General features: G+C 40.8%; 1 protein-coding gene across 4 annotated transcripts in view; it reads left to right on the top strand.

The window, feature by feature from the left end:
* The window catches only part of TNIK (TRAF2 and NCK interacting kinase), a 370493-nt gene extending 345226 nt beyond the window's left edge, over nt 1–25267 (top strand). For all 4 annotated transcript variants that reach the window (XM_036930924.2, XM_036930923.2, XM_036930922.2 and 1 more), the window contains 10 exons: nt 792–956; nt 3230–3341; nt 4149–4319; nt 5982–6125; nt 8588–8722; nt 12300–12400; nt 15009–15158; nt 16965–17124; nt 17368–17507; nt 19656–25267. In XM_036930924.2, coding sequence (XP_036786819.1) covers nt 792–956; nt 3230–3341; nt 4149–4319; nt 5982–6125; nt 8588–8722; nt 12300–12400; nt 15009–15158; nt 16965–17124; nt 17368–17507; nt 19656–19739 — 1362 coding nt within the window. In that variant the 3' untranslated portion in view covers nt 19740–25267. The remainder of the gene's footprint in view (nt 1–791; nt 957–3229; nt 3342–4148; nt 4320–5981; nt 6126–8587; nt 8723–12299; nt 12401–15008; nt 15159–16964; nt 17125–17367; nt 17508–19655) is intronic.

Below are 25267 nucleotides of genomic sequence, written 5' to 3'. Positions count from 1 at the left end.
TATATAAAAAATGCCTTTAAAGGACATTAAAGGGATGCTGTAAACATTATTTCAAATGCTTTGCTGATGACTTTGTTTCTTTACTGGGTACTATCACAAGGCACCATAGTTGCTTATGAAACATTCAGCGTTAGTGATAGTGGATGTAATTCCATACTTTCATGTGACTTATAGATCATTTCCGTCTGTTTTGTCTTTGTAACTCCTGTCAGATCTGAGTAGTTAATCATTGTTTTGACCTCACCCCTGACAGAGAGCCCCACGAGTTGGGTAGGTATCATCTCTGCATTTCTCGGATCACACTGCACATGGATTAGTAGTATTATCTCTTCCCACTGCCTCTTCTCAGCAATATTTTGGGCCATATATCTGTTTTGTGTGTCTCTGGCATTGTCACCTATAATGTGGGTAACATGATCTATAAATCCAGCTAACTGGTGTGCGCACACAGGCCCCCCGCAAACGCTGCAGAAGGGAACTTGCAAATTCGGGCCATGCTGAGCCCCCCACTGCCAACATTCCTCTTTTTCATCAGGGAACCGCCATATCCTATGTGGCTCCTGACTGCCCATCACACAAGAGCAAAAGGCCCCATGGTCTGTCCATATGTTAAATATCAGCAAAGCCTAACCTCTTTTTTATTTTCTTAGGTAAAACAGAAATTTGAGTATTAGCTTTCACCCCACAGGGAGTCGATTTGGCAACCACTGCACCTGTCGTGTGAGGGGTGACATCCTCCTATGGCCTTTGCCCTCCCTCTCTAATGCCCCCCATGTGTTGTGTCCCCTCAGACATCTGGAGAGAAGAAGCGATCTGGCCACAGTGACAGCAATGGCTTTGCCGGCCACATCAATCTCCCGGACCTGGTACAGCAGAGCCACTCCCCAGCTGGGACCCCAACCGAGGGCCTAGGGCGCGTCTCCACCCATCCCCAGGAGGTGGACTCCGGGACTGAAGTAGGTGCTGGGCAACAGCCATGACAGCTCTGTTCTCCTTCAGGGGCTCGCAACCCTGCTCTCTCTGCAAGATGAGGCTTTAAAATGTATTTGTTGATTTCTACTATATAGCTACTATATAGCAAGTACTCAAATGGAGGAAATCATAAAAACAGGACAATGAAAAGTTCTCATCTATCATCTGGGCCAAAGCCTATTTATATAGAGAATACTGAGGCTCAGAGAGGTTAAGTGACTGCCCAAGCACACAGCTGGTTTGTGACAGAGCTAAGACCAGAACTGGGACCTCCTGTCTCCCGGCCAGGGATAGAAACTTCAGCTTATGAGATTCCAAGGCCAACAGTTAATGTTCATATTTATGTTAACTTAGTCAAACTAAGCTTGACATAAATAAAATGGGGTTGAAACTGTTTACTTAAAATAAAAATCAACAAATAGGTGCCCAAAGTGTTCATCTTCCTAAACTCCAAACCATGTGAGAAAGGGAGAAATGGGATATTATTGTTCCCATGTACAAACAGTCCTGGAAAAAGCCCGAGTGAACGCAGCCCACTAGGCAGGGCTCACAGACCCACTGCTGAGCTCGGCCGGTCGGGTGAGCTCCTGGTGCATGGTTGTGTTTCATGAACAGTCCTGCAGATCATGCGTAGCCCCTGAAAGTGCCAATGAAGCATATGCACTGTTATTTTTGATGTTGTCCACACACTAGCTTTAATGGTGCACCCTTCGGATCCCAAAGGTACAGAGTAGGTGAGCTTTGTTTATCCCAAAGAAAAGAACTCAGCAGTCAGTATATTGGGGAGCACGGCATCCTATTACAGCCTCATGTAGTGTGGGCAGGCCTTCTCTGCCTGAGCACATCTGTCGGTGCCAGGGAGGAGCCATGGGGTTGGACTCTGCTTCCATTTCTGCTGCTGCTCCAGCTCTAAGTGGGCATATGAGTACCTGCCCCACCTCCTTCACAGATTTCTTCTAAATATCAAAGGATCAAAGGAGAGAATATATGTGAAGGCGCTCTCTTGGGAAGGAGGAGCCCTACCTACCTTGGGAAGGATGAAATGGTTCTGATTTCATAAAGTGGAGGCAAAATCATAAATTAAGTCAGATTGGATCTTTGTGGTTTTCTTTGTACATGTATTAGGGGTCTTGGAATGTTGGTTTTGCTTTTAAATAAAAACCTAAAAATAAAGATAAAAACTAAAAACAGAGATACTTATCCAAAAAAAGTAAAAGAATCTTACTACGCTGATGGACAGTGACTGTAATGGGGTTTGTTGGGGGGACTTGGTAACGGGGGGAGTCTCTTGAGCATAATGTTCCTCATGTAATTGTAGGTTAATGATACCAAAATAAAAAAATAAAAAAGTAAAAGAGGTGCTTCTTATATTGAATGCAGTTCTGTTTGGGATATTTAAAGGACTTGAGTTTAGTAGAAGGAATGGAGGTGACAGACAAAATGGGGAAATGCTTATTGCAGCTCCTTTGGCAAAACTCAAGTATGGATGTCATGACATGAAGCCCTGATATCTGAGTATGCTCTTCCTTAGTCTGGTTCTCAATCCATGTCTTCATGGCGCTGTCTAAGCCCTTGAGATTTGTTTTTTAAGTAAGCCCTCAAGGTGTATAGCCTGCAAACCTGTCATCTTCATGAAGTCCCCAAATAAGCATGTAAATATAAGTATCCTTTTAAGGAAATTATCATGGGAAGAAAAAATCTTCAATGCCTAGATGCAACTGTCCCTGAATTAAAGATTGTAAGTCTTCTTGAGCCAGTATCAACCTTATCACCAGGCCAATGTGGAAGCACTCAAGGCCCACAAGAGGGAGCCTGTAGTTGCCTGTGTGTATTCAGGAGGAACTGCTACTGTGTGGACATGATTACCTGGTTTATTTCCAATTGTGTAAGCTTTTCTTAAGACCACTGGTCAATATGAGTTTGTTTTTACTTCACGGAAGGGATAAGCCCTGCCACTACAGTCATTTTACCAGATGGAAACATGCCGTGTGCAGTCCAAAATTTGCTTATTGCAACTCTTACAGTCTGATGATTAATGAAACCCTGCATAGGCACAATGGCTAGTGAATAACTATACCAGGAGAAGCTGCAGAGAGAGGCACGTATTTTGACTCACGTACTTTGACTAAGGGGACAGATTGTGAACAGCTAGATAGATGGGAGCATCTGTAATCATTTCAAGCCAAAGCATTGTTAAATTGTCTGTTCCTGCATATTAGTTTATCTGGTATTCTTACTCTTTTTGCTTACTGATTAGTATGGCATGGGGAGCAGCACTAAAGCCTCCTTCACCCCCTTTGTGGACCCCAGAGTATACCAGACATCTCCCACTGATGAAGATGAAGAGGATGAAGAATCGTCAGCTGCGGGTAAGCTAGACAGCCCCAGTGTTTGCACAACAACTTGGTTGCCTTTCTGATATGTCCTCATGAAGAAATTAATCATTTGTTCAGTAATTAAGTCATTTTCTGCTCAAGCCCTGTCTTAAAGGGAAGATTTATTTTTTAATTGTTGTTTTTGTAGGATTCCTAAAACACATTTCTTTCTCCATTTTTTTTTCACCTCTTCTACTTTGCTTCTGGTAGGAACCCAGAGATATCCAGGGGCCCTAGGAAAAGCTGTTCCTCAGAGATCTCCAAACTTACCACCCATTTCTCAAAAGCAATTCCTAGGTACAATGCAATGTGCGCAGTAGCTGTGTAATAAGTGCGTGTTGAACTGTGTTGAATTCCAGGAGTGTGCTCCCCACTGCAAAGGACTGGCTAATTTAAAGAAGAGTCTTGCTTTCTAGACTTCTGCAACTCACTAATCACAGAATCAGCTGAGGCCAATCTGTCAACTGATAATGTGGGATTTTGGAAAACAAATCTTTCCTGCATAAGTTTGTTATAGGAGATGGAGATGGTGTATTTAATTTTGTGAGATGAATGTCAATGCTCTAAACTACCTTAGTAATGTCTGTGTGCCTGTTTTACTAATGGATAAAATACTGCTTCAATGAATGACTTTTACTGTATTCTACTAAAAAATATATATAAAATGTGCATAGTTTCAGAGTTTCTTTGCTCTTGCTATCATGCACACTAAACAAGGAGATATCATAGTGTTTTGAAGCCTGTATCTCCTCTAGTTATTGTTTAAAATGTCACTGACTTCTTTGTTTCTTTTTCTCAAAGCTCTATTCACTAGCGAACTTCTTAGGCAAGAACAGGCCAAACTCAATGAAGCAAGAAAGATTTCAGTGGTAAATGTAAACCCAACCAACATTCGGCCTCATAGTGACACACCAGAAATCAGAAAATACAAGAAACGATTCAACTCAGAAATACTTTGTGCGGCTCTGTGGGGTAAGTGGTGCTTTTTACCACTCATTAAGAAATTGGCCCTCAATCCTTAAAAGCCTGTGGAGCTTACATCAGAAGAGCAGTCGTCGATTCATGGTGTTAGAGACCTGGCTTGGGACTGTCTTGGCCTCAGGAGAGATCAAGAGAACTTTTCCTACATTATAGAAAGAACTGATGACCTATAACCTGGGACTACAAGATCAGAGTCAGAACAACTTTGGCACATAACAGCGATGGGCTAAAGTCAACAACCGAAATAGCTACTGCCTAATACACAGCTAACTCTGTGACCAGCACTGTGTCATGTGCTCCACATTCTCTCTCTGTGATCCTGGAAGGGGAGTAAAAGCATTACCAACATTTTGTAGCTGAAAAACCAGCCCAGCATATTTTAGTGAACTGCTGAAAGCCATATGGCTAGTAGTAGCAAGATAAAAATTGAAAAGGAGGACCAATGATGAGCCTTCCTTTTTAGCTCAGAACGTCAGCCTGCAGGTCCTGTGAAACACATCCGCACGTTTTAGCTGAACTCACACTGTGTATAGTTGTGATAAGATTCTGTCAAAGTCATGGTCTGTGTTACCATAAACATCATGTACAGATCAAAGAAGGACACTGTCCATCTGTTCCCATCTATAATACTAGGCCTTGTTTGCAACACTAGTTTTATGAGGGCAAAAACATGTGAGATGTTCGCAGGGAAGAGCCTGGTACCTGGAAATCATTTCATGGGGATGTGGAGGGGAGTGAGGCTCTGTCCTCTGGAGAAGAGACAGAAGACAACAAGATAGCCATGGTTAATATAAAAAATATGTGGATGAAAGAGCAGACATTCATGTCACTTAGAAGATAGACATTCAACCAGCAAGAAAAGTTAGAGAGTTACCTATTCATGAATAAGGCTGTTACACATGGGCCTCTTAGTGTATGTGTGTGGTGGTGGGAGGGGCAGGGATCCAGTGGGGATAATAGTGATGAATTTTTAGAATTGTAGCTGCCCAGACAAGACCATTTACCTGCCAGAGCTTTTGTAATAGATTATTGCATGGAGGGTGGGCTGGACTAGCTTTAGATACCTGAGAGGTCCCTTGCAGTCAATATCTCTGTGACCCTCAGGCTATTAACACTTTTATTTAGTTTATTATTTACCTAACAGCAGAACCTTAAGGGAATGGGACCTACTTAAGCTTTGGTGTGAGGAGGGGGAAGGGCTTTTCTTCCTGTGGGATATGGAAATGGGGCACTGTTGTGTGTGGAAGGTGGGTAGGCTAGAAATCACTGCATGACTAGGGGTGGAGTGAACCTTCTGGAAGTTTCAAGGTGGGACTTATAGAGAGAGCCAAGAAAGGGATGGGTGTTCAGGAGAGGAATAAAGGAATCACAGTTGCGCCTACGGCTCCTCTTGAGAAGACCTCTCTGCTAGGTAGTAAATGGCGAGATGTAATGAGCGCTGCTACCACTTCATAAAAAGAAACTAACTTAATGACTGGAGGGGTAGTGATCTAATGACTACAGTGCTTCTGCTTCTCTGCTCCCTACTCTAGAACCTGCTTACCCATTAGTTTATATGTACAAGGCACAGCTTCTTAGCTTTTACAGGGATCCCAGATGCAGAAGATTGAAGTCCAAAAAGTCAGTCTTGGGTGCTTTTTCTTAAATTTGCAGGTGTGAACCTCCTGGTGGGAACTGAAAATGGCCTGATGCTCTTGGACCGAAGTGGGCAAGGCAAAGTCTATAATCTGATCAACCGGAGGCGATTTCAGCAGATGGACGTGCTAGAAGGTCTGAATGTCCTTGTGACAATATCAGGTATGTTCTGACTGAATCCTCCAGGTCTGCACAGGGGGAACAGGTGATCCCCTCCCTTCTGGGAAAAAAACCCAGTAAGCTCTGTCTGCCCTTCCTACCTGACAGGCAACACAATATATTATAGCCAAGTGGCCAGACTGAGATCGTCCACATTTTGTAACTGGAGATACTGGCCTCCAAAGGGAAAGGGAAGTCTGTCACCTGTGCATGAAGTGCAGACATCCCACAAAGTCCATATACTTGCAGGCCTTTAACTTCTGCCAGAACTCAGCAAGGATTTTTTGAAGGTGTCTTTGCTCTGGTCATTTCTGTCTGCTCTCAGATGGAGCATATCAAAATGTGTGCTTCTGGAATTGGGATACTTTGTAAGCAGAAACTTTTCTGGCCTCTTTTCTCTCAAGAATTGCTCTAGCTTATAGCCCACTGATGGTTTAGCAAGTGCAGTTGGCCCATTGGGTGCTTGACTCTGCAGAGAGATTTGAATACAGGAATTATTACTGCTATATGCTGTAGTTTTCTGGTTCCCAAAAAGAACTAAAAAAAAAGATGGAAACAAAAATGAGGGCCTAATTACTGACAAGTTAAAATTGTAACCTGAGAGAGTTTGCATTTATTGAAATATTTTTTTTTTCTGATGGTGTTTGAAGGAGTTTAATAAATAACATCCTCTTTTCCCCTGCCATCTCATCTTGTATGAAAGTAGCTGTACCACTGTACACTGGAACCACCTGAGGAGACGTGAAAACTCCAGGATGCATCCCAGACCAGTGGGCCAGAATCCCTGGGAGTGGGCCCTAGGCATCAATAGCTCTCATAGTACCCAAGGTTTTTCCATTGTGCAGCCACATTGGAGAACTACGGTTCTACTCTCAGCCATTGCTTCGCAGAAACAACACAGGGCTTATGGTTGGCCTTGAATAAAGTTTTACTCTTCGGCTATACTTACCTTGAAAAAAATGCCTTCACTTAATGCTACAGTTTCCTAATTCTTTTACCTTTCCACTGAATGCTCAGTTTCCTTTCTAAATTCTCCCCAAATAAGTGTTAACCAAGTAAATTCTTCTTGTATTATCAGTTGAGTTTAATTCAGTGTGGTCCTTTGTTCTGGTTAATTGCTTTCTTGATTGTTATACTACCAAATCAAATTTATAATCATAGATCTACCACTCATGCACCAAACATGGAAATGATACCAGAAGTCATATTCAGGTTTCATTATGTTGTTAGTGATACAACCCCATTCTTAAATGGGTAACTATTTCCTCTTAATCATGAGGCATAGATGAAGAAAGAAGAAAATGAAAATAGGAGCAAATGATCCTTGACCTGTCCTTGGATCTGTGTTGGTCTAGAAAGGGGAAGCATTGCCCTTCCTGCTCGTCCTAGCTATTGGGATCGATGCATATTCTAGGCTGTTGGTTACACAAAGTATAGCAACTGCACAGCGATTCCCAGTTTAAGTTATGCATGCACCCTCCTGTCAAATCCACTGTGCAATGCTTGAGTGGATTCTCTTCTGGTGGCTAACACATCTGTAAAATATAAAACATCTTTTGATGCCTAAGAGATAGCAAAGGAAAATAAGTACCCAAAAAATGTAACCCAAAGGCCTAAGTTTTTGATCACTTAGACAGAGCCACCCCAAGGGGCAGATTTTTTAGCCAATACTCAGATAATCTCATAGAATATATTAAATTTTGCTCCTTGTGCCTCCTCAATATTTTAAAGAGGTTTTCTTATCATATTAAGATGTTTTCTTATCATATTAAGAATTCTTTAGTCCAGGATCACTTGTCCAAAGAGCACTTGTAAGGTTTTTCTCCAAGAACACCTTTTTTTTTGTTTGGTGTTCCTTTCAGTGATCCCAGAACCATAAACATGTCCAGGGTTATTTTCTGAGCCCGGATGCCTTCATTGAACTTGTTTCTCTTGTCCCCTTATTATAAAAGATGTTGTTGTTAGATAATACTACTGGCTACTGTCTTTAAATAGTAGAGGCAGCAAATATGAGGCTCTCCATTAACATACGCTGTTAGGTGGAAGATGAGGGAAGAACAGTCACACACAAGTATACCAAAATGTCAAATTGTTGCCACTCCTTCATGTAAGTAGATCTAGAATGTTCTGGAACTTAAAATCAACCATTCTGTTACAGATTCAGATCTTGACCCTGCTCTTTGCATTGAGCAGAGAGAATAAGAGCAGCTTGCTCAAATAAGAAACCACTCAAAAGTAAAGACAAATTATAAAATGGTTATTTGTCCAAAATACTTGGAAGTTTTTAATCATAAGTCCTGACAAAGACAACAATTTGATGATGCTGGTGATACTGGTTATTATGCCCTCACACACACACACAATTGTAAATAAAAATAAATGTACAAAATAAAATGGAGATGGGGAAGGACTGAGAGAAAAAGCTGTCATAGGGGCTTAAAATTAAAACTCTCTTACTTCAACAGGAAAGAAGAATAAGCTACGAGTTTACTATCTCTCATGGTTAAGAAACAGAATATTACACAATGACCCCGAAGTAGAAAAGAAACAAGGCTGGATCACTGTTGGGGACCTGGAAGGCTGTATACATTACAAAGTTGGTAAGTCTCAAGACATGGAATTGTTTGCACAGTCTGAATTATTCAGTTAAGCTTCATTTAGCTTTTTCTATTAGATATCGATAACGCATTCATGCCCAGTTTACTACATTGTGGGGACCTTAAGTATACTTGCATTATTTCCAAAAAGACAGATGGATGAAGTTCAGATAGTGCATTCAGAATAAAGTCCTAGGCTCCAGTTTAAATATTTATATCCATTCCCTCTTAAAGACCCATTAAAATGAAGGAATAAAAATGCCATAAGCCCACAAGGGAAAAGGGTACAGGAGAAGAGAACCAGCAAACAAGAGATGTCAGTGACATTAAAGAATAGCTGGAGCAAACCTAGCCAAGCAGGAAATGCTGAATTGAGTCTGCAGTGAGGAGATTCATCAAAATCAATCACTTAGCAGAATCCAGAAAGGCCCAGGACTTGAGGCCCCAGGTATATGTGAGGTGGAGGCTAAGGTGGAGCTGAAAATAGGAGGATTGTTGGGAAGCTGATGAGCAGCAAGTCCCCCAGAATCTGTCAAGAAGCCAGCCTCCCCCACTGCAATAGAAGGTGAGCAGTTGGCACAGCCCATCTAATGATGGGGAACACTGAGGTGTGAGGACACACACGCACACACACACACACACACACACACACCGTTTGGTTCCCAAAATGTTGGTAAGCCAGACTGAAAGAGCTGTCTTTGGAGGAACTAATTGGCCAGAAAGAAAAGATGTTCAGGTCCTAACATTTGAAGTGCCATGATAAAAACTTACAGTCTAACCTCCTTAAAGTGAAGCCCAGCAAGTGATAAGCCTACTATACCAGACGGGGAAATCCACTAATAGGAAGGAAACTTACCCAGAAAGGAAGGGTATTAGAGGAAACAAGGATTTGAGGAGTGGAAGGAAATAAAAAAGAAACCATAGTAACTTCAGAGAGATCAGAAAAACTACTTTCATAAGAGAAAAATAGGGGCTTTTAAAAAAAAAAAGGGGGTAGAACAGGGTTTGCCAAGGTCATGCAGAGACCAAGAAAAAATCTTGAAAATTAAAATACATAGGCAGGAATGAAATCTATAATAGATGTGTTGGAAGATAAAGATGAGAAATCTCCTAGAAAGTAGAACCAAATAAAAGAAAGAAAAAAAATAAAAGGAGGGAAAAAGTAAGAAAATAAAAGGATCCATCCAAGTGTTCAAAAATCTAAGTAACATGAGTTAAATAAACAGAAACAAGAAATAGAAGGGAAGGAAAGTATCAAAGAAAGAACGCAAGAGCCAAGGCCTTGAAACTCGAAGGGACTCATGGAGCCCCCAGGATAGTGAATGAAGAAAGACTCACAAGCAGACATACCAATGCGATAGTTCAGTACCCAGGAAATGAGAAGGTCCTTAACTAAAGCTTCTGGATTATAATTGAATAAGTAGCTTCTGTGTAATAGACCCAGAATTAAGTGGCTTGGGACTTAACAGCAATATTAAAAGCTTAGAAGATCGTGAAATAAGGCCTTTACAATTCTAAGAAAAATTTTTTTCAACCAGTATTTTTATAACCCTTCTGTATTAGCCAGAAGTTCTCCAGAGGATCAAATAGGATACACACACACACACACACGGGTGTGTTTATATAAAGAGATATTCATATGTAGAGAGAGATTTATTATAAGGAATTGGCTCACACTTTTGTGGAGGCTGAGAAATCCCAAGATCTGCAGTTGGCCAGCTGGAGACCTAGGAGAGCTGGGGTTTCAATTCCAGTCTGAAGTCCAAAAAAGACCAGTTTCCCAGCCCAACAGTCAAGCACGAGGTGTTCCCGTCTACTCGGCCTTTTCTATCAAGTCTTTAGTTGATGGAATGAGGTCCATCCTTATGGGGAGCACAATCTGCTTTACTCAGTCTACCCATTCAAATGTTAATACAGATCAGAAAAACCCTCACAGACACATACAGAGTGATGTTTGACCAAATACCTGGGTACCTTGTGGTTGAATTGACAACATAAAATTAACCATCACACCATCAAAACATCAATGTTAAGCACATTGTAAAGACATTTTCAGACATGCAGGGTCTCAAAAAATTTATGTTCCATGCACTATTTCTCAGGAACCTACTGGCCACTGTGTTACACTGAAATAAAGAAATAAACTGGGGGGTGCAAGAAAAAGGTGAAGAAAATACCAGAATGATAAAGAAGGAATGTTGAATGACAGCTCTCCTCTAGGCCTAGAGAGAAGTCAGCCCAAGCTGAGTGGGACAATGGAGTGCTCCAGAAGGGATGCCTACAAGAAAAATAAGATGTTCCTAATAGATCACCTGCTATGTTTGACTGTACTGAAGGCATTTACAGCACTAGCAGAGAGTTTGCATATTCTTAGAGATACGTGCAAAGAAAATAAGGAAGTGGGGAAAAAAATAAGGGAAAGCAAGAAAGGAAATGTGATTATCGCATACCATGTGCCTTAGCCATAAACAGTAATTTGAACATGGGATAATGATTTAACCAAACATATAAAGTATAACTGTACTGGGGTGTGGAGGAAGAAGAAACGTGTGTGTTTGAGAGAACTAGGGAGAGGAAGCAGTTATAAGAGACTAAATCCTTTTCATAGATAGTCTATAGATTATATCTACAACTGGAAAAGGTCAAGAAATAACAGTCTAAGCATGTTATTTAGAGATAGGGGAACATAGTGCTGAAGAAATAGTTGAAAGTATATTAAGGACAGAATGTATAAACAGAAGGGGCCTGCTGCAGAGGAAGAGCTCACAGGGCTAGAGTCTGATCATTGTCCTGGTCCATTCCGTTTCTTTAGGACACAAATATTCTGTTGTCAGGTATTTTATAAAGAAAATGACTGCTATGTATATTGTCTTAGCCTGTTCAGGCTGCTGTAACAGAATATCCCAGACTGGGTGGCTTATAAGCAAGAGGAATTTATTTCTCATAGTTCTGGAGGCTGGGAAATGCAAGATCAGGGTGCTGGCAGGAGCAGTGTCTGGCGAGGCCCCGCATCCTAGTTCAGAGACAGCTTTCTTTCCGCTACACCCTCACATAGTGCAAGGGGGAGTGGGACCTCTCTAGGGTCTCTTTTATAAGGGCACTAATCCCTTATAAATTACTAATAATTGGAATTCAAATTTAAATAATAAGAAAATGACAACCTTTATGTCTCTACCCATTTGCTAATTTTCTACCATCTTGGCCATAGCAGCTCTCAGCTATTTGCATGTGGGTGAATATAAAAGCCAAGCAAGGAAACATGAAGGTTATTATGCAGATTCTTATTATCATGAATAATTCGTAACTGAACCTAGTGGTTAAAGATGGTCCTAAGCCAGTTACATCTTTAGATGGATAAAAGAGCCTTCAGTAATAAATTAAGCAAAAGGCCTCAACTATTCTGCAGACCAAGTACACTAAAGGATGTTAAATGCACATCTACAAGAAAATCCCACACCAAGAGCATCATGTGCAATTATGGTTTTATAATTTATATTTATGTATTGTGCTTACAATTTCATTAATACAAAAACTTGAATAAATTGATGTATGTTTTTAATTCATAATTTTTCTATTACAGTTAAATATGAAAGGATCAAATTCTTAGTGATTGCCTTAAAGAATGCTGTGGAGATATATGCTTGGGCTCCTAAGCCATATCATAAGTTCATGGCATTTAAGGTAAGCAGGCATATGGTTACCTGAAAGGGGCTTGGGTTTTTAGTTTTAGTTCCCACCAGTTAACAAAATGGTCTGATATTCACACAGACAAGTACCAGTTTTCCTATATATTAGTAAGCCTCCTTTAAAAATATAAGAACTGCTAGATTTATTTTTCTAAAAGTAAAAACTAATCATTAATAAATGCTATAAAATTAGTCAAATTACAATTTATGGGGCATAGAGGGTAGGTGAAAGGGGAAGAATATGTGGGCACTCCCTCCTCCATTTCATGTCAATGAATCATCATCTCCAAGTGGCATTTACTATGGAACGGTTACCAGGCAAAGCAATAACTGTGATATTAGGCAGTGAGAGTCATTATAAAGCCTCCTAACTAGGGCACCACTGTCTGACATTTCATCTGAAAAAAGCAGACCAATAGCAGCACTGACTCTGCAGGCTGAATGGTATCTCTAAATCTTGAAATCCTCATAAGCTTTTTGGGTTGAAGCCCCTAAAACTCACTCGATATATATCCCTAATTCTATCGGACTTCTCTGAAATAAATGCTGAATGTTTTCACATACAGAAATGACCTAGTTTCTCTACATTCTTCAATTTTGCTTGCTTTTTCATTTTTTGCCTTGTCTGGGCCTGTACCACTATGGTTGGATTGATCTGTCATGAGATTGAACAGGAATGGGACAGGGATGTGCTAGTCCGGTTGACCCCAGGGCATACAAGCTGACCCCCAGATGCCAGAAGGGCCAGTACTTATAGGCACTCTGATGCTTTCAGAGATGACGAGTCTACATGGCCAATGTGCATTTATCTTCGGTTCATTCTCCTTCTTTGCCTATGTCTCTTTCTTTATATCTCATTGGCCCTCACTTTGTTTCACCACCTTTGTGACTGTTATCTCCCTTTGTGCCCTTATATGTTCTTTCTTGCCACATACTCCATATGAGAGCAGAACCTGCCTTGGGATCATTATGAGGTGTCCTTTGGGGCTGAATCACCCCATTTCTACCTTGTTCCCTTAGCACAAGCTGCTCATTTGTGCTGTGCTCAGGAAGATAGATACAGCAATGGAAATGGGCTCCCCTCCATAACCCCACGTTTATGGAGACAGATTTTTGGAATGCATTAGGTTATCAATAATACTTGAGGGCTGACTCCTAAACTCTAAAGTAGTACTGCTGTTCTGCTAAAATCTCTCTCCACAAAAGCTTTTCAGTCAAAATTCCATCCTATTCCAGTTCTGAAGTTACTGCCACCAGTTTCCTAGCCCAAGTGCATGAGAGACCACCCAGTGCCATGTTCAGCAGACGGCACCCGGCCTGGAAAGAGAGAAGAGCAAGGGCAGGGACCTAACAGAGGGAAGACGGGAGCTGGCAGGGCGTGAGCCCCTCTGCAGGACAGGGACATGAGTCTGGGGCCTCCCCTACGGGGAGAATGATGTCTGCAGTAGATGAGGAGAGGGGTATGTTGGTTGGCACTGGCATTATAGCCAAATCACTGGTGGTTCACGAATTTTTTCCCAGACCTCAAGGACCAATAAAAGTAGAGTATGATTTAATAATGATAAAGGAACAGTTGACAGCTAGGTGAGGTTTGGGCTCAGGTTTCAAACAGAACCTTGGCTGGAGATCTCTTTTCCTTTCTAGTTAAGCCCAACTAGTCAGTGTAAGCCAGAGGTGTAGAATGTTCCATCACCACCCTCCGCTATCACCCACTCAGGCCTCAGATCTAGAGAAAGTGCCAGTCCTATGCCCACTCACTCACTCACCAAAGGAATATTGGAAGCAGAGCATGCCCATTAATTCCAAACAGGCTTAGCTCAGAAGGTGGCCCCTCTGCCCACCCCAAGCTGTCTCTGAAATGATAGCAGCCATGGCTGGGCCTGACTCTTATATGGGAATGACGGGGCCAGAGAGGAGGCTCGACCTTCTCCTAAGGGAAAATGCCAGAAATAAACAGTGAAGAACAGCAGCACCCAGACACCTAGTTTTTAATATATAATGATACTATAGAAATTGACAACTTATAGACCACTTCTGTCCCCTGGAGGACAAGGGGAAGAGAGAGGGATACTAGATCCTTCCTCCTAGAACCAGAGCATGAATAAGCCTAAAACTGAAAAAGAAATTTTATGGCTCTTCAGTTGAAGAAAGTCAGACATCAGGCAATGGCTAAAAGAAAAAATTATTAGGATAGCCTCTTTGAAGCAGGCCTGGTTAGCCATGTTAAGGGTTGACCTTCTTCCAAAGGGTGGCTATAATTTCAGGCAGGGGTGGTGACATGGTCAGCTTTGTGCCTTCAATAGCTCAGTCTGCCAAATCAGGAGATATTAGAGATCTGAAGGAAACTATAGAAAAAATAGTTAAAAGAGTAAAGTATTTTTGCTCTGGGCTTAGAGGGAGTTGGAACAGGAGATTGGTGCTTTTCATGATGAGCCTGTCTGTATATATTGTTAGTGTTTTGTAAACCATGTATTCACATCGCTTTTATTTAAAGGACTTCTAATCTAAAAAAAAAAAAAAACAGTAAAAAGAAAGAAGTGGTTGGGGGGAAAAAAAGATAACCTCTTTGAATGATGTGGATACTCATGGGGTGATTTTTAAAGTCTTTTGCAGATCTCCAGCACAAGCCACTGCTTGTTGATCTCACAGTAGAAGAAGGTCAAAGATTAAAGGTTATTTTTGGTTCACACACTGGTTTCCATGTAATTGATGTTGATTCAGGAAACTCTTATGATATCTACATACCATCTCATGTAAGTTCCTGGAAGGTGGCTGTCAGAGCTCTCTCTGAGCAACAACCTGCATGTAGAAAGAGATTGGCTTTGCGTATTTTTAGTGGAAGTCATGCTAACTTACACTAATCAGCAAGCAGATGGATTTTTGGCCTTCACTAAATAGACAATGCTTTTAATAAATGAAACATGTAAATTTAACCAATTGTTATGACTGTTAAAACTGAGTAACATGTAATAGCAGTTATTTGCCATTTCCTGGACACACTGTCTCAATGGACTTTAGATTAAAATACATATGATGTTTTTTCTTCAAGGGCATAAATTCCATTTTTTAAGCAAGAGTACAATAGATGAGTTCCTATTTTCAGTTTTTGAAGAGGGATTGGTTCATTTTATGTAGGAGGTGGCCAATAGCATCCATTTTCTGCTGCTTTTGTTCTTCTCTTCAGTTTGTGGGCAGTGTGGTATAGTGGGGCCAGACACACTGAAGGGCCTACCCTGGCCCTCATTTTGCAGTAATGGGCACAGTAGGCAGCCACTCCAACCCTCAGCTTTCTCATCCGTACAGTGGAGATAAGGGGATCTATTCCATAGGGTTATCACCAGCATTGAGATACTACATCTACGGACTTGGCACAGGGCCCTGCAAATTGTAGTATTACTATTACAGTACTGACACCTTGCATAAAACATGACTTGTAAAGAGAAATGCTGCATGTGGTCTCACATAGTAGGATTGGTGCAGCATACATTGTATTTCTTGTATGTCATCCGAAGCTCACATGCAGGAGAAACTACTTACTGGGAAAGTCTGAGGCCTAATCTGTGGCTGATTGGTATTTTGAGAGTTTTAAGACTTTACTCCGAAGAAGCACAACAATGTTTAAAAGTTGTTTTAGTACATAACACACTGTCACACACACACGCATCATTCATTGCTGCCTTCCGGCTTTTCACACATGTATGTGCATATGCATCCAGGGCTCTCAGCTCATGTTCTCGGAGAGGAGACCTGGGCTTCCCCACAATCCCTCCTGCCCCTTGCTCCTGTCCAGCAAGCACCTGTTGGACTACTGTGGCATTCTCACTCAGGGCCCACAGCAACATCGCTCTCTGTTCCCAGAACAAGACAATCTACACTTAGTTCAATAGTATGATTTTTTTTTAATGAGGAGTAGCTTTCAATCTTTTTCTAAACAACAAGCCATTAATTTGGATTATTCTGTAATGTAGGCACCCAAAGAAACAATCTGTGTTACATGCTCATAATCTGTTTGGTAGGAATCTGTTTTGGTCCCACCTTTTGGCCTCATTTAGTCTTTTGACCAACCAGATTCAGCTGGTTGGTATTCTCATCTTTTTGGAAGTGGATGAAAAATACATCATTTTCAGTGTCAGTGAGATGTGCTCAAAATCCCAATTCTTCCTCCAAATAAATACTATGGCAGTTTTCGTCAAATTACATAACCTCTCTGAGAGGCAGTTGCTGCAACTGTAAACAAAGATATCATGGGGAACTATTCTAAGGACTAGAGAGTGTATGTATATGTAAAGGGCCTAGTGCTTGGCACATAGTAGATGCTGCATAGCTGTACTGTCCATTGTTGTTTTCAGGAACAGGTACATTGGATTCTCAATCCAGTGCCTGAGTTTGTGTTTACCCGGGTGTTAGCCGGGTGGGTGGTTAAATTAACCAAAGGAAATTGTCAAGTCTCTAGAATGAAAATGGAAAAAACAACTCGTTTTGTAATTCTTACAGATTAATAGTCAAGATGGTATCCTATTTTTAAAAAGAATAATGCCTGGCCTTTCTTTGTCTCCTAGATTCAGGGCAATATCACTCCTCATGCCATTGTCATCTTGCCTAAGACAGATGGAATGGAAATGCTTGTTTGCTATGAGGATGAGGGGGTGTATGTAAACACCTACGGCCGGATAACTAAGGATGTGGTGCTCCAATGGGGAGAAATGCCCACGTCTGTGGGTAGGTTAACCATTCCTTATCTCCTTCAGCAGTTACACCCCCCAAATGAAACGAAAGTCAAGAAATGTGAAACAACCATTTGATTCCACAAAAAAAAAAAAGTCTGTGAATTACACTTGTAAGACTTGCTTTGTCTGTTTATCTCAAATCATTTGTCATTTTTGTGGTTAAGATGTGAACAGATGCTGTGAGTTATTGCCCATCTAATGTTTTTAATGCAGTTTTGGAAATTCCTTTTGACAGCCTACATTCATTCCAATCAGATAATGGGCTGGGGCGAGAAAGCTATTGAGATCCGGTCAGTGGAAACAGGACATTTGGATGGAGTATTTATGCATAAGCGAGCTCAAAGGTTAAAGTTTCTATGTGAAAGAAATGATAAGGTAAATCCGTTTCAACATTTGCATTAGTGTTTGCATTTTAAGAGACCACCAGGTACCTGTGAAACCTTCATTTTCCTTTATACTGATTTGAATCACATCTGTGTTAAACAATCAATATTATCTTGAAATGGCATTATTTGGTTTGATTCATGTGAACCCTCAAAATATATTATTCACATATCAAAAAGACATAAAAATTTCTAAACATTTCGTGTAAACTCAGCAACTTTTGTGGCCTGCGGGCCTTGTGATGATTCAGTGAACACCCGAAATTCTCCTAAGCACTTAAAAGAGTTGATCCATCATTCATCATCTCACAGTGGGTCAACTTTATACTCCACTTTTAGACTTTGCACAAAATCACTATTGGAACCTAACCCATCCCATTATATTCACCCTTGAATGCAGAAATATGAACTTTTAAAAAATGCCACCCATTCCTTAATGAATACACAGTCACAAACTCAACTAGTGCCATGTCCTGTGTCATTCCAGCCATGTTTCTTCTGAAGTGTCATAGGGGCTGTTTTCCAGTGAAATTGGCAGTGTCCGTCTGGCATGATCCGTCACCTCAGATCATTCTGCAGAAGTGCTGCTTCCCCCTTGCCCTCCTTGTAGCCTAACTCAGAGGTATTAGTAGCTAAGCTGTACTGCATTTGTGAATTTATCCTTTGTGACTACGGCCAACTTAGAAATGCTGTCCCCAAAAGAGCAGAAAGAAATACCAATGGAAAAGAATGTGATGGGTTGAACAGACATGCGTCTTTGGGCCCACCCTGGTTGCCCAGAGGTGACACTGGTCTTACTCCAGCCCTGGGGGTGTGACTCTTGACGAGATTCTGCCCCAGCCAACTATTCTGACCTGGTGTGGTCTGGGTGGACAACAGTGTGGGTGGCAAGGATTTTTCCACAGCCTTACCAGAGTGTGCCAGAAAACAGACATGACCCCTGGTGAAACTCCAGCCCCTACCTAGTGTCTGGGGATCGTAAAGATGAGAAGTGATCTGGACATGGTCTCCCACACCCCATTTCACTCCAGCAAGCCTGTTTCAAGCCATGCCCACCCCTTCAGGAGCAGGCTGGCACCACACCAGTATCTGAGGTATGAAGACACGCGACCTGGAGAGAACAGCAGCCCTTTATTTCCCTCGCTATGTGTCCATAGGCCCTCTGTGCTTGCCCACTTTGATTCACTGGCCCTAGCAGTAGCTTTACTTATGTATGTAACATTAGCTGAATGACAAGCATTTCCACAGAACTTCCTAAGAAGTTGTTGTTAGGAGAAACAGCATCCTTCTGAAGCAGTTGTGGAAATAAAGTAGCAGAGACTTTATAGTAGTGACAACAGTAAATGCCTTGGACCGAAGTTCGGTGTGGGCTGACTGAAGGGCTGGGCCACAACCGAGAATATTATTTCCCTAGAGCAGTGGTTCATTAACATTCAGCTCAAGCAATCAGTGACCCAAATTTTGCACACTTCTCTCAGTTATTTAACAAAATGATATCCCAGACCTAATGGACTGTAGTTCTGTTTATTAATGCCATTACCTCCTTGGCCTAGGATAGGCCTGCATCAGCAGAGAAGCCAAACATTAACTCTTCAAATGCCAAAGTGAATAGACATTAAATACCTTGCCCTATCTGACCACAAACATTTAGTTTTTCTTTTTAATTAAAAAAATTGAGAACTGAAGTTGTAGTCAGTAGGCCCAAAGTTCCCTCTTGACTTTGGGAATTTGAAAGGATTCTCTTCAGTCCCAAAGTCTGCCCTCTTGTCATTAGGGGGGAGAGAATGAGACCCTCTCTGGCTTACAGAAATTATCAAAGGCCAGAAATCCAGCACATTATCCCAACACAAAACTCCTTTTAAAAATGTGAGTACCCAAAGGGATGTTGCAAATCAAGATCCAGCCCCTTCCAAGTTCCTGAAGACCAATACCACAATAATAATAACAGTCCTAACAATAAAAGCAGGAGTGTTTACAGAGGATGCACTGTATTAAAAGGCACTTGATAAACACCAGCCATTGAGTCTTAAGAGCTGACACATGGTGAGGGTAGGACATCTGAGAGGAAATGGATGGACGGTTGAAGAAAATAGGGAAAGAAACCATGCAGTTGAACTAATTTCTTTTTAATTTCAAACAGGTATTTTTTGCATCCGTGCGATCTGGAGGAAGTAGCCAAGTGTTTTTCATGACCCTCAACAGAAATTCCATGATGAACTGGTAACAGAAGAGCACTTGGCACTTATCTTCATGGCGTTATTTCTAATTAAAAAGAACGTAACTCATGTGGACTTATGCCAGGCTAGAGGCAGAATCAGAAGGCTTGGTTGAACATACTGCTTTCCCCTTTTCCTCTCCCTCCACCCGTCCCAATACAGTCCGCAGTCCATCTTTCAATGTTGCAGCTTGGTTGAGGAGAGAAAAAGGTGGCAGGAGTTTCCAGGAGATCCCCGAGAATGCTGCGTTGTCTGTGGATAAAGATGGACCGTGTGCCCTTCGGAGTTAGGGATAGAAACAAATACTGTGTGCTCTTAGGATGATCAGCTGTGTTATGGTGGATTTGGAGTTTTGTTTCATTCTGTTCTTTCACCTTTTTTCTTTACCCCCTTACTTTGTAAGAATGGAGAGAGAATGCATACTGAAAAGATGAGTCTTTTAAATTGTCTGCCTGCTATCATTAAGTATACGGTATGTTGTGAAATTTCCAATTTCAAATGGTGAGAGACAGCACAATAAATGTAGCTTATCTCCTTAACCTGAAGGCCATAACTGCGTAGTGGGCTAATTTAGAACTCTTTTGCCTTCACCAACCCAAAAGGTTGTTTTTTGATAGCAACTGGCTAATGATTTTTAAAAGAGAAGAAAAATACTAATTTTCCCCTCTCTGGGGAAATAAATTTAAATGGCTAAACTACTAGCCTTAGACTAATAAAATCAACTACCATTTTTGTGGGTCTGACAGGCCCTACTTTTATATGGCCCTGTCCAGAATGGAGTGTGTCGAATGGGGTAGTAGTGCCATTGAGCTGAGTTGGCTCTAGTTATTGAGGGACTCGATAACAACAACTTCCCCTCAGCTATTATGCAATGGACCAGGGCACAAGATGGGATGACAGATGGCATCAGACAGAAGGAGCTCCTGGGAAACAAGCTAAAAAACATTTATGTATACACACAATCTTTTTTTAATGCACAACACCCCTTGGCTAAATGGTCCCTCACTTAGAGCTTCACTGGGAGTGAGAGTTTGTCAAGGCCCTCCTGGGAACCGGGGAGTGAATGACATCCGGGCTCTGGCTGTTCCCAGATTTCCTCTGCAGATGCCCCTTTCTCAAGATCAAAACTGTGACTGAAAACCTAATAAATGTTTCTGAGCAAGCCTGGTGTTCTCTCTGGCTTGGTGAGAGAAGGGACTAGACTACTAAGCTGGCCTGAGACACGGTGGGCATCACTGGTTCAGATTTTATAGAACTTGAAAGCAAGGCTTTCACCAAAATGCTTAGACCCTAATCATTTTACCTTCCTCCAAATTACCCAACATACGGTAAACAACGTTTGTGCAGAGATATGTATGTATTTAGTTCAGGTTGACTTGTGTCCTTATAAACTCTTACTCAGATGATTTGAACTTTCTCGTGACTGTCTGGAATTTCTTTTCCAAAGCTACAAGCATGGCCGCCTGTGGTATCGAGGTGTTGCAAAACGGTATCTGTGTTGCGCTTCCTGTTTTAACCTACCTCGTTTTGTTTGTTTTGTTTCACTGTTCATCACAGCAGTGTTATCTCCAGGAGACATATAGAGAGCTCAACTGGCAATCTCAGGTGTAGTTCACATTTTTTGAAAGAAACAGTAGTTGACCAAATTGTTCACCTTGAAAAATTGGGGGGGAAGGGGAATCCAACAACAAAAATGGATGTGGCTTGTTTCTGGAGAAAACAATTACTGTAAACAGATCCAAAAAAAAAAATCTGTGCTCTTACTGATTTTGCCTAAATACATGAGCAGCTGGTGTACTATTAATGAGAACGAAATACACATTAGGAAAATGGAGCCATTTCAGTCTGGTGGTTCAGGCAAGGGGGAGAAGAAAAGGGGAATTACTCTGGTTTCTGAAATAGATAATTATGCCCCTTCTGTAGAGGTGGTTGGTCGGTGTTTGCATTTACATTAAGCAGGTAGCGCACAGGAATGGAAGTGAGGGCTGCCTGCCGCAGATGTCCTCATCATGGCCCCGTTAGTTCTCAAAAGCAATGAAAGCCTCCGTTCTCATTTTTACTGCTGTGGTTCTGCTGCTGAACAATACTACCTTCACAAATTCCATGCAACAAATTCAGCAATAACTTTTTGGATTGAATTTAGCAACTACTGTAATTGGATGCTGACGTGGACAAAATACATTGATTTGGCTCTCAGCCCCAAATGTGATTGCCACCAGCTCTTTATATTGCTGCTGTGGTATTTTAAACCAGAAGCTTCTTTAAATTATGTTGCAAACTGCTCTTTGTTTTCATGTTATGTTGTGTTTTTATTTCTAAGTGATGAGTTCAAAACACACAGCTTTAAATTTTTTTATTGTGGGATTTTGGGTACAGTTAAGAAATAAAAGGGAATCATTGTGTTTAAATATAAGGTAGTTTGTGAATGTATTTTTTAAAATCTAGACTCATTGAAACAACTCATAAAAGAACAATACTAATGCAGCCTTGTTTACAGTATGTACAGTGACATAACATACAACATGAGCTTTTTCTGGTGCCAACAACAATAAAACACAGACGTTAAACATTAAGCCATGCCTTTTATATTTTTGTACAAATATTTCACACTGAGTACAAGGCAAAACCAAATTTAAAAGGGCCCCCAACAAATCCGTGCTCCTTAAAAGATACCTAAAGAATTCCTTGAAGCTTTTATCTTCAAAAATACATTTTCCTCCCTCAGGACAGGCCCTGGCCTCAACACAAATCTGAGTCATGCAGAATATTTCAGAATGACGTTCTGGTGGCTTATAACAATTCCCGACTTCTCAGTTTGCTTGAATTCTTTTTCCTTTTTTTCTTTGGCAAGGGAGGGTTGTTGCTGTTCATCCATCTTAATAACATCTTAATAAAAATGTCTTTAGTTTTAAAACTTTACTAGTTAGTTGTAGTTTTTAGTTTTAGTTCTTCCTGTAGGGGATTTTGTCTCTAGAATTGGTACATTTTGTTTTTATTTTTGACAAAGAGAAACTGAGCCCTCTCCCCAAAGTTTCACCAGATCTTCTCAGTCCTTGCTGCTCTAAACTGACAATCATGCAGTAAAAGGCACTGAGCCTGCTCATGCCATAGCCTTGGCCCAGGGTCTGATAGGTGACCATCATTCCTGAGTGCCAGTTGGGAACATTTTAGCGTGGATACCTGCAGTCAGCTGATGATAGAAATGGATGACCTGCAAGATCCCTGCAAATGATGAGTCCTCCCAGTGCCAGTTATATTCAGACCATTGTCATTCCACACAATATAAATGAAGACAGCTTGCACTAAGTTCCACATAAAGTCTGATGGCTCTGTTTAGATAGATCTCATTATTTTTCTTGAAGACTTAAAACTATGCTTCAAGAAGACCTAGAGCTGTTTTGACAGTTTAGAGTAAGGTACAGATGAAATCCCACAAGGCCACTTGGACAGGGACTCCATTTTTCTAACACACAAACATTCCTTCTAAGACACACTCCTTACATGCTTTGCATCAAGTACACATTTTTTAAAAACCATCTTAATTCCTAACTGTCAAGACCTACTAACAGTTTTCTGTTTTCTCTTGTGACTCATTGGTAGTTGGTGTCTCTGGTCCCCCGTGTGCACTAGATTAGAAAGAGATGTGAAATGCAAACCAGAGCCATTTTGGTTTTGTCCACTACCAGACAAGGAAGTCTGAAGTCTGATGTCCCATTCTGTGAAGTTTTTAAAAAAAAGTGTTTTCCCTACTATTATGTGTACCAGTTCCCATCACTGTATTCTCGAAATGTGGAAGGCTCTCTGTGTGAATAGTGTGTGCTGTCGTTGAAAGTCTGCTTAAACAGGCATCACTTGCTTTTGTGCTAATTGCTTTATGACATAAGATATGCTACATTAGTTTTACAAAAGAAAATCAAAACTTTTTTTTAACTTAGTGGAGGAAAATAGGAGAATATATCCACAACACACTGATGGTAGTTGTGAATCACCCTACCATGCTTCTGATACTCCAAAACCCCTTCTGATACTTTGTTCTGACCATCCCAACAATTACTATGAATTGTTATTTACCTTTTATTTCATTCCTCAAAAATTTAAATCTAACCAAATTAAAGCAAAACAACAACCCAAAACTGGCCTCCCCCGAGACTACTACTAAAATCCAAAATAAAATCCAAGCATCTAAATTTGATTTCACTTACCTGCTCATATTTTTCATAAATGCCACTACCTTTTGGCCCCATTCAGTATAGCAATACCAGGAGCCCTAAAGTGTGCTGTCTTTTTATGGGTCTCAAAAATGAGCATAAATTGACCTCTTTTCAGAAGCCCCAGCAAAGAAGAAAGCCTCTTGAGGATTTGCAAGTTCAAACTGACCATTCGTACATTACCAAACACTTTCTAGTGTTTGATTTCCATGTTGTATTGTTGTTCTGGGAATCTCCACAGACAACTAGAATATTAAAATTTTTTCATAGCACGAAACAATATGAGACAATAACTCTGCTTTGAACTTTATTCTTTTAGGCCTAATATTATAGGAAGTGCCAGAATGCTCCAAAAGTAAAATCCCCATAAAAACATTTTTAAACAAAAATCCCTGGATAAGTTTTGAAGCATTTTAATTCCAGATCAAAGTCTTGGACTGTGTCCATGATGTCAAACATTTGGATGAAGACTAGAAAATACAGTATAATATAGAAATGTTCTAAAGTTCCCAGATTTTTGGCCTTGTATAGACATCTTTGAACTAACTCTGCTCCTTGCGAGATAGGATTTGGTTTTGATGGTTTGTTTTTATCAGTACCAAGTTGCATTGCACTATTGAGGCTGGGCAAACGCTGGTGGAAAGGTGAGTTTTCTCTTCCAGCAATGGATCATTATTTGTGTATAGTAAATATCCATGCCCCAGTTGCCCCTTCCTCTCATCTCTTCCCATGTGACTAGTGTTAAGAAATAGTAATACTGTACTGTGGTTTACTTAAAAACCTCAGCCATTATTACCCTGCATCAGAATTTCAGATGTCAGGTGACAACAAGAAATAAATCTGTAGCAGGAAAAAAAGACGACAGCTTGGATGAATTTTAAAACTGGATGTTGTGAAACTATTTTTGTGCATTTTAGCTGTCTTATTTACAATGTTAACGTAACTGTAGAGATGCCAAATTTACTATACTGGAAGGGAAAACTATCGTTTTTCTCTGCCTACATATGTTTACATTGTTTAAGTCTCCAGTTTTTTTAAGTGTTTTAAATTGTCAAAAATCTACTGAAACGGGGTAAGTCTCACGTGTGTCAAGAGATAAAAGGAGAAAATGTTCTTGGAATATTTTCTTGTCTGAACCTTTTGGTTACTTTCATGTATCTTTTTCCCTGCACACAAAAAGCCTTCAGTTGTCTACAGTTGTTCCAAGCAGTAGTTAGAATGATTTTAGGTTCTAAGCCAGGATTTTCCCCCACAGTAACTGCCATGCCTTGGAATATATGATGTCATGTTATCTTTGTTAAAATGTGAGTAATAAAACTTTAATAGTA

Source organism: Manis pentadactyla, chromosome 1 (assembly GCF_030020395.1).
Source record: "Manis pentadactyla isolate mManPen7 chromosome 1, mManPen7.hap1, whole genome shotgun sequence".
Taxonomy (NCBI): Eukaryota; Metazoa; Chordata; class Mammalia; order Pholidota; family Manidae; genus Manis; species Manis pentadactyla.
Note: the sequence above shows the minus strand (reverse complement) of the source record. Positions and strands in the feature narration are given on the sequence as shown.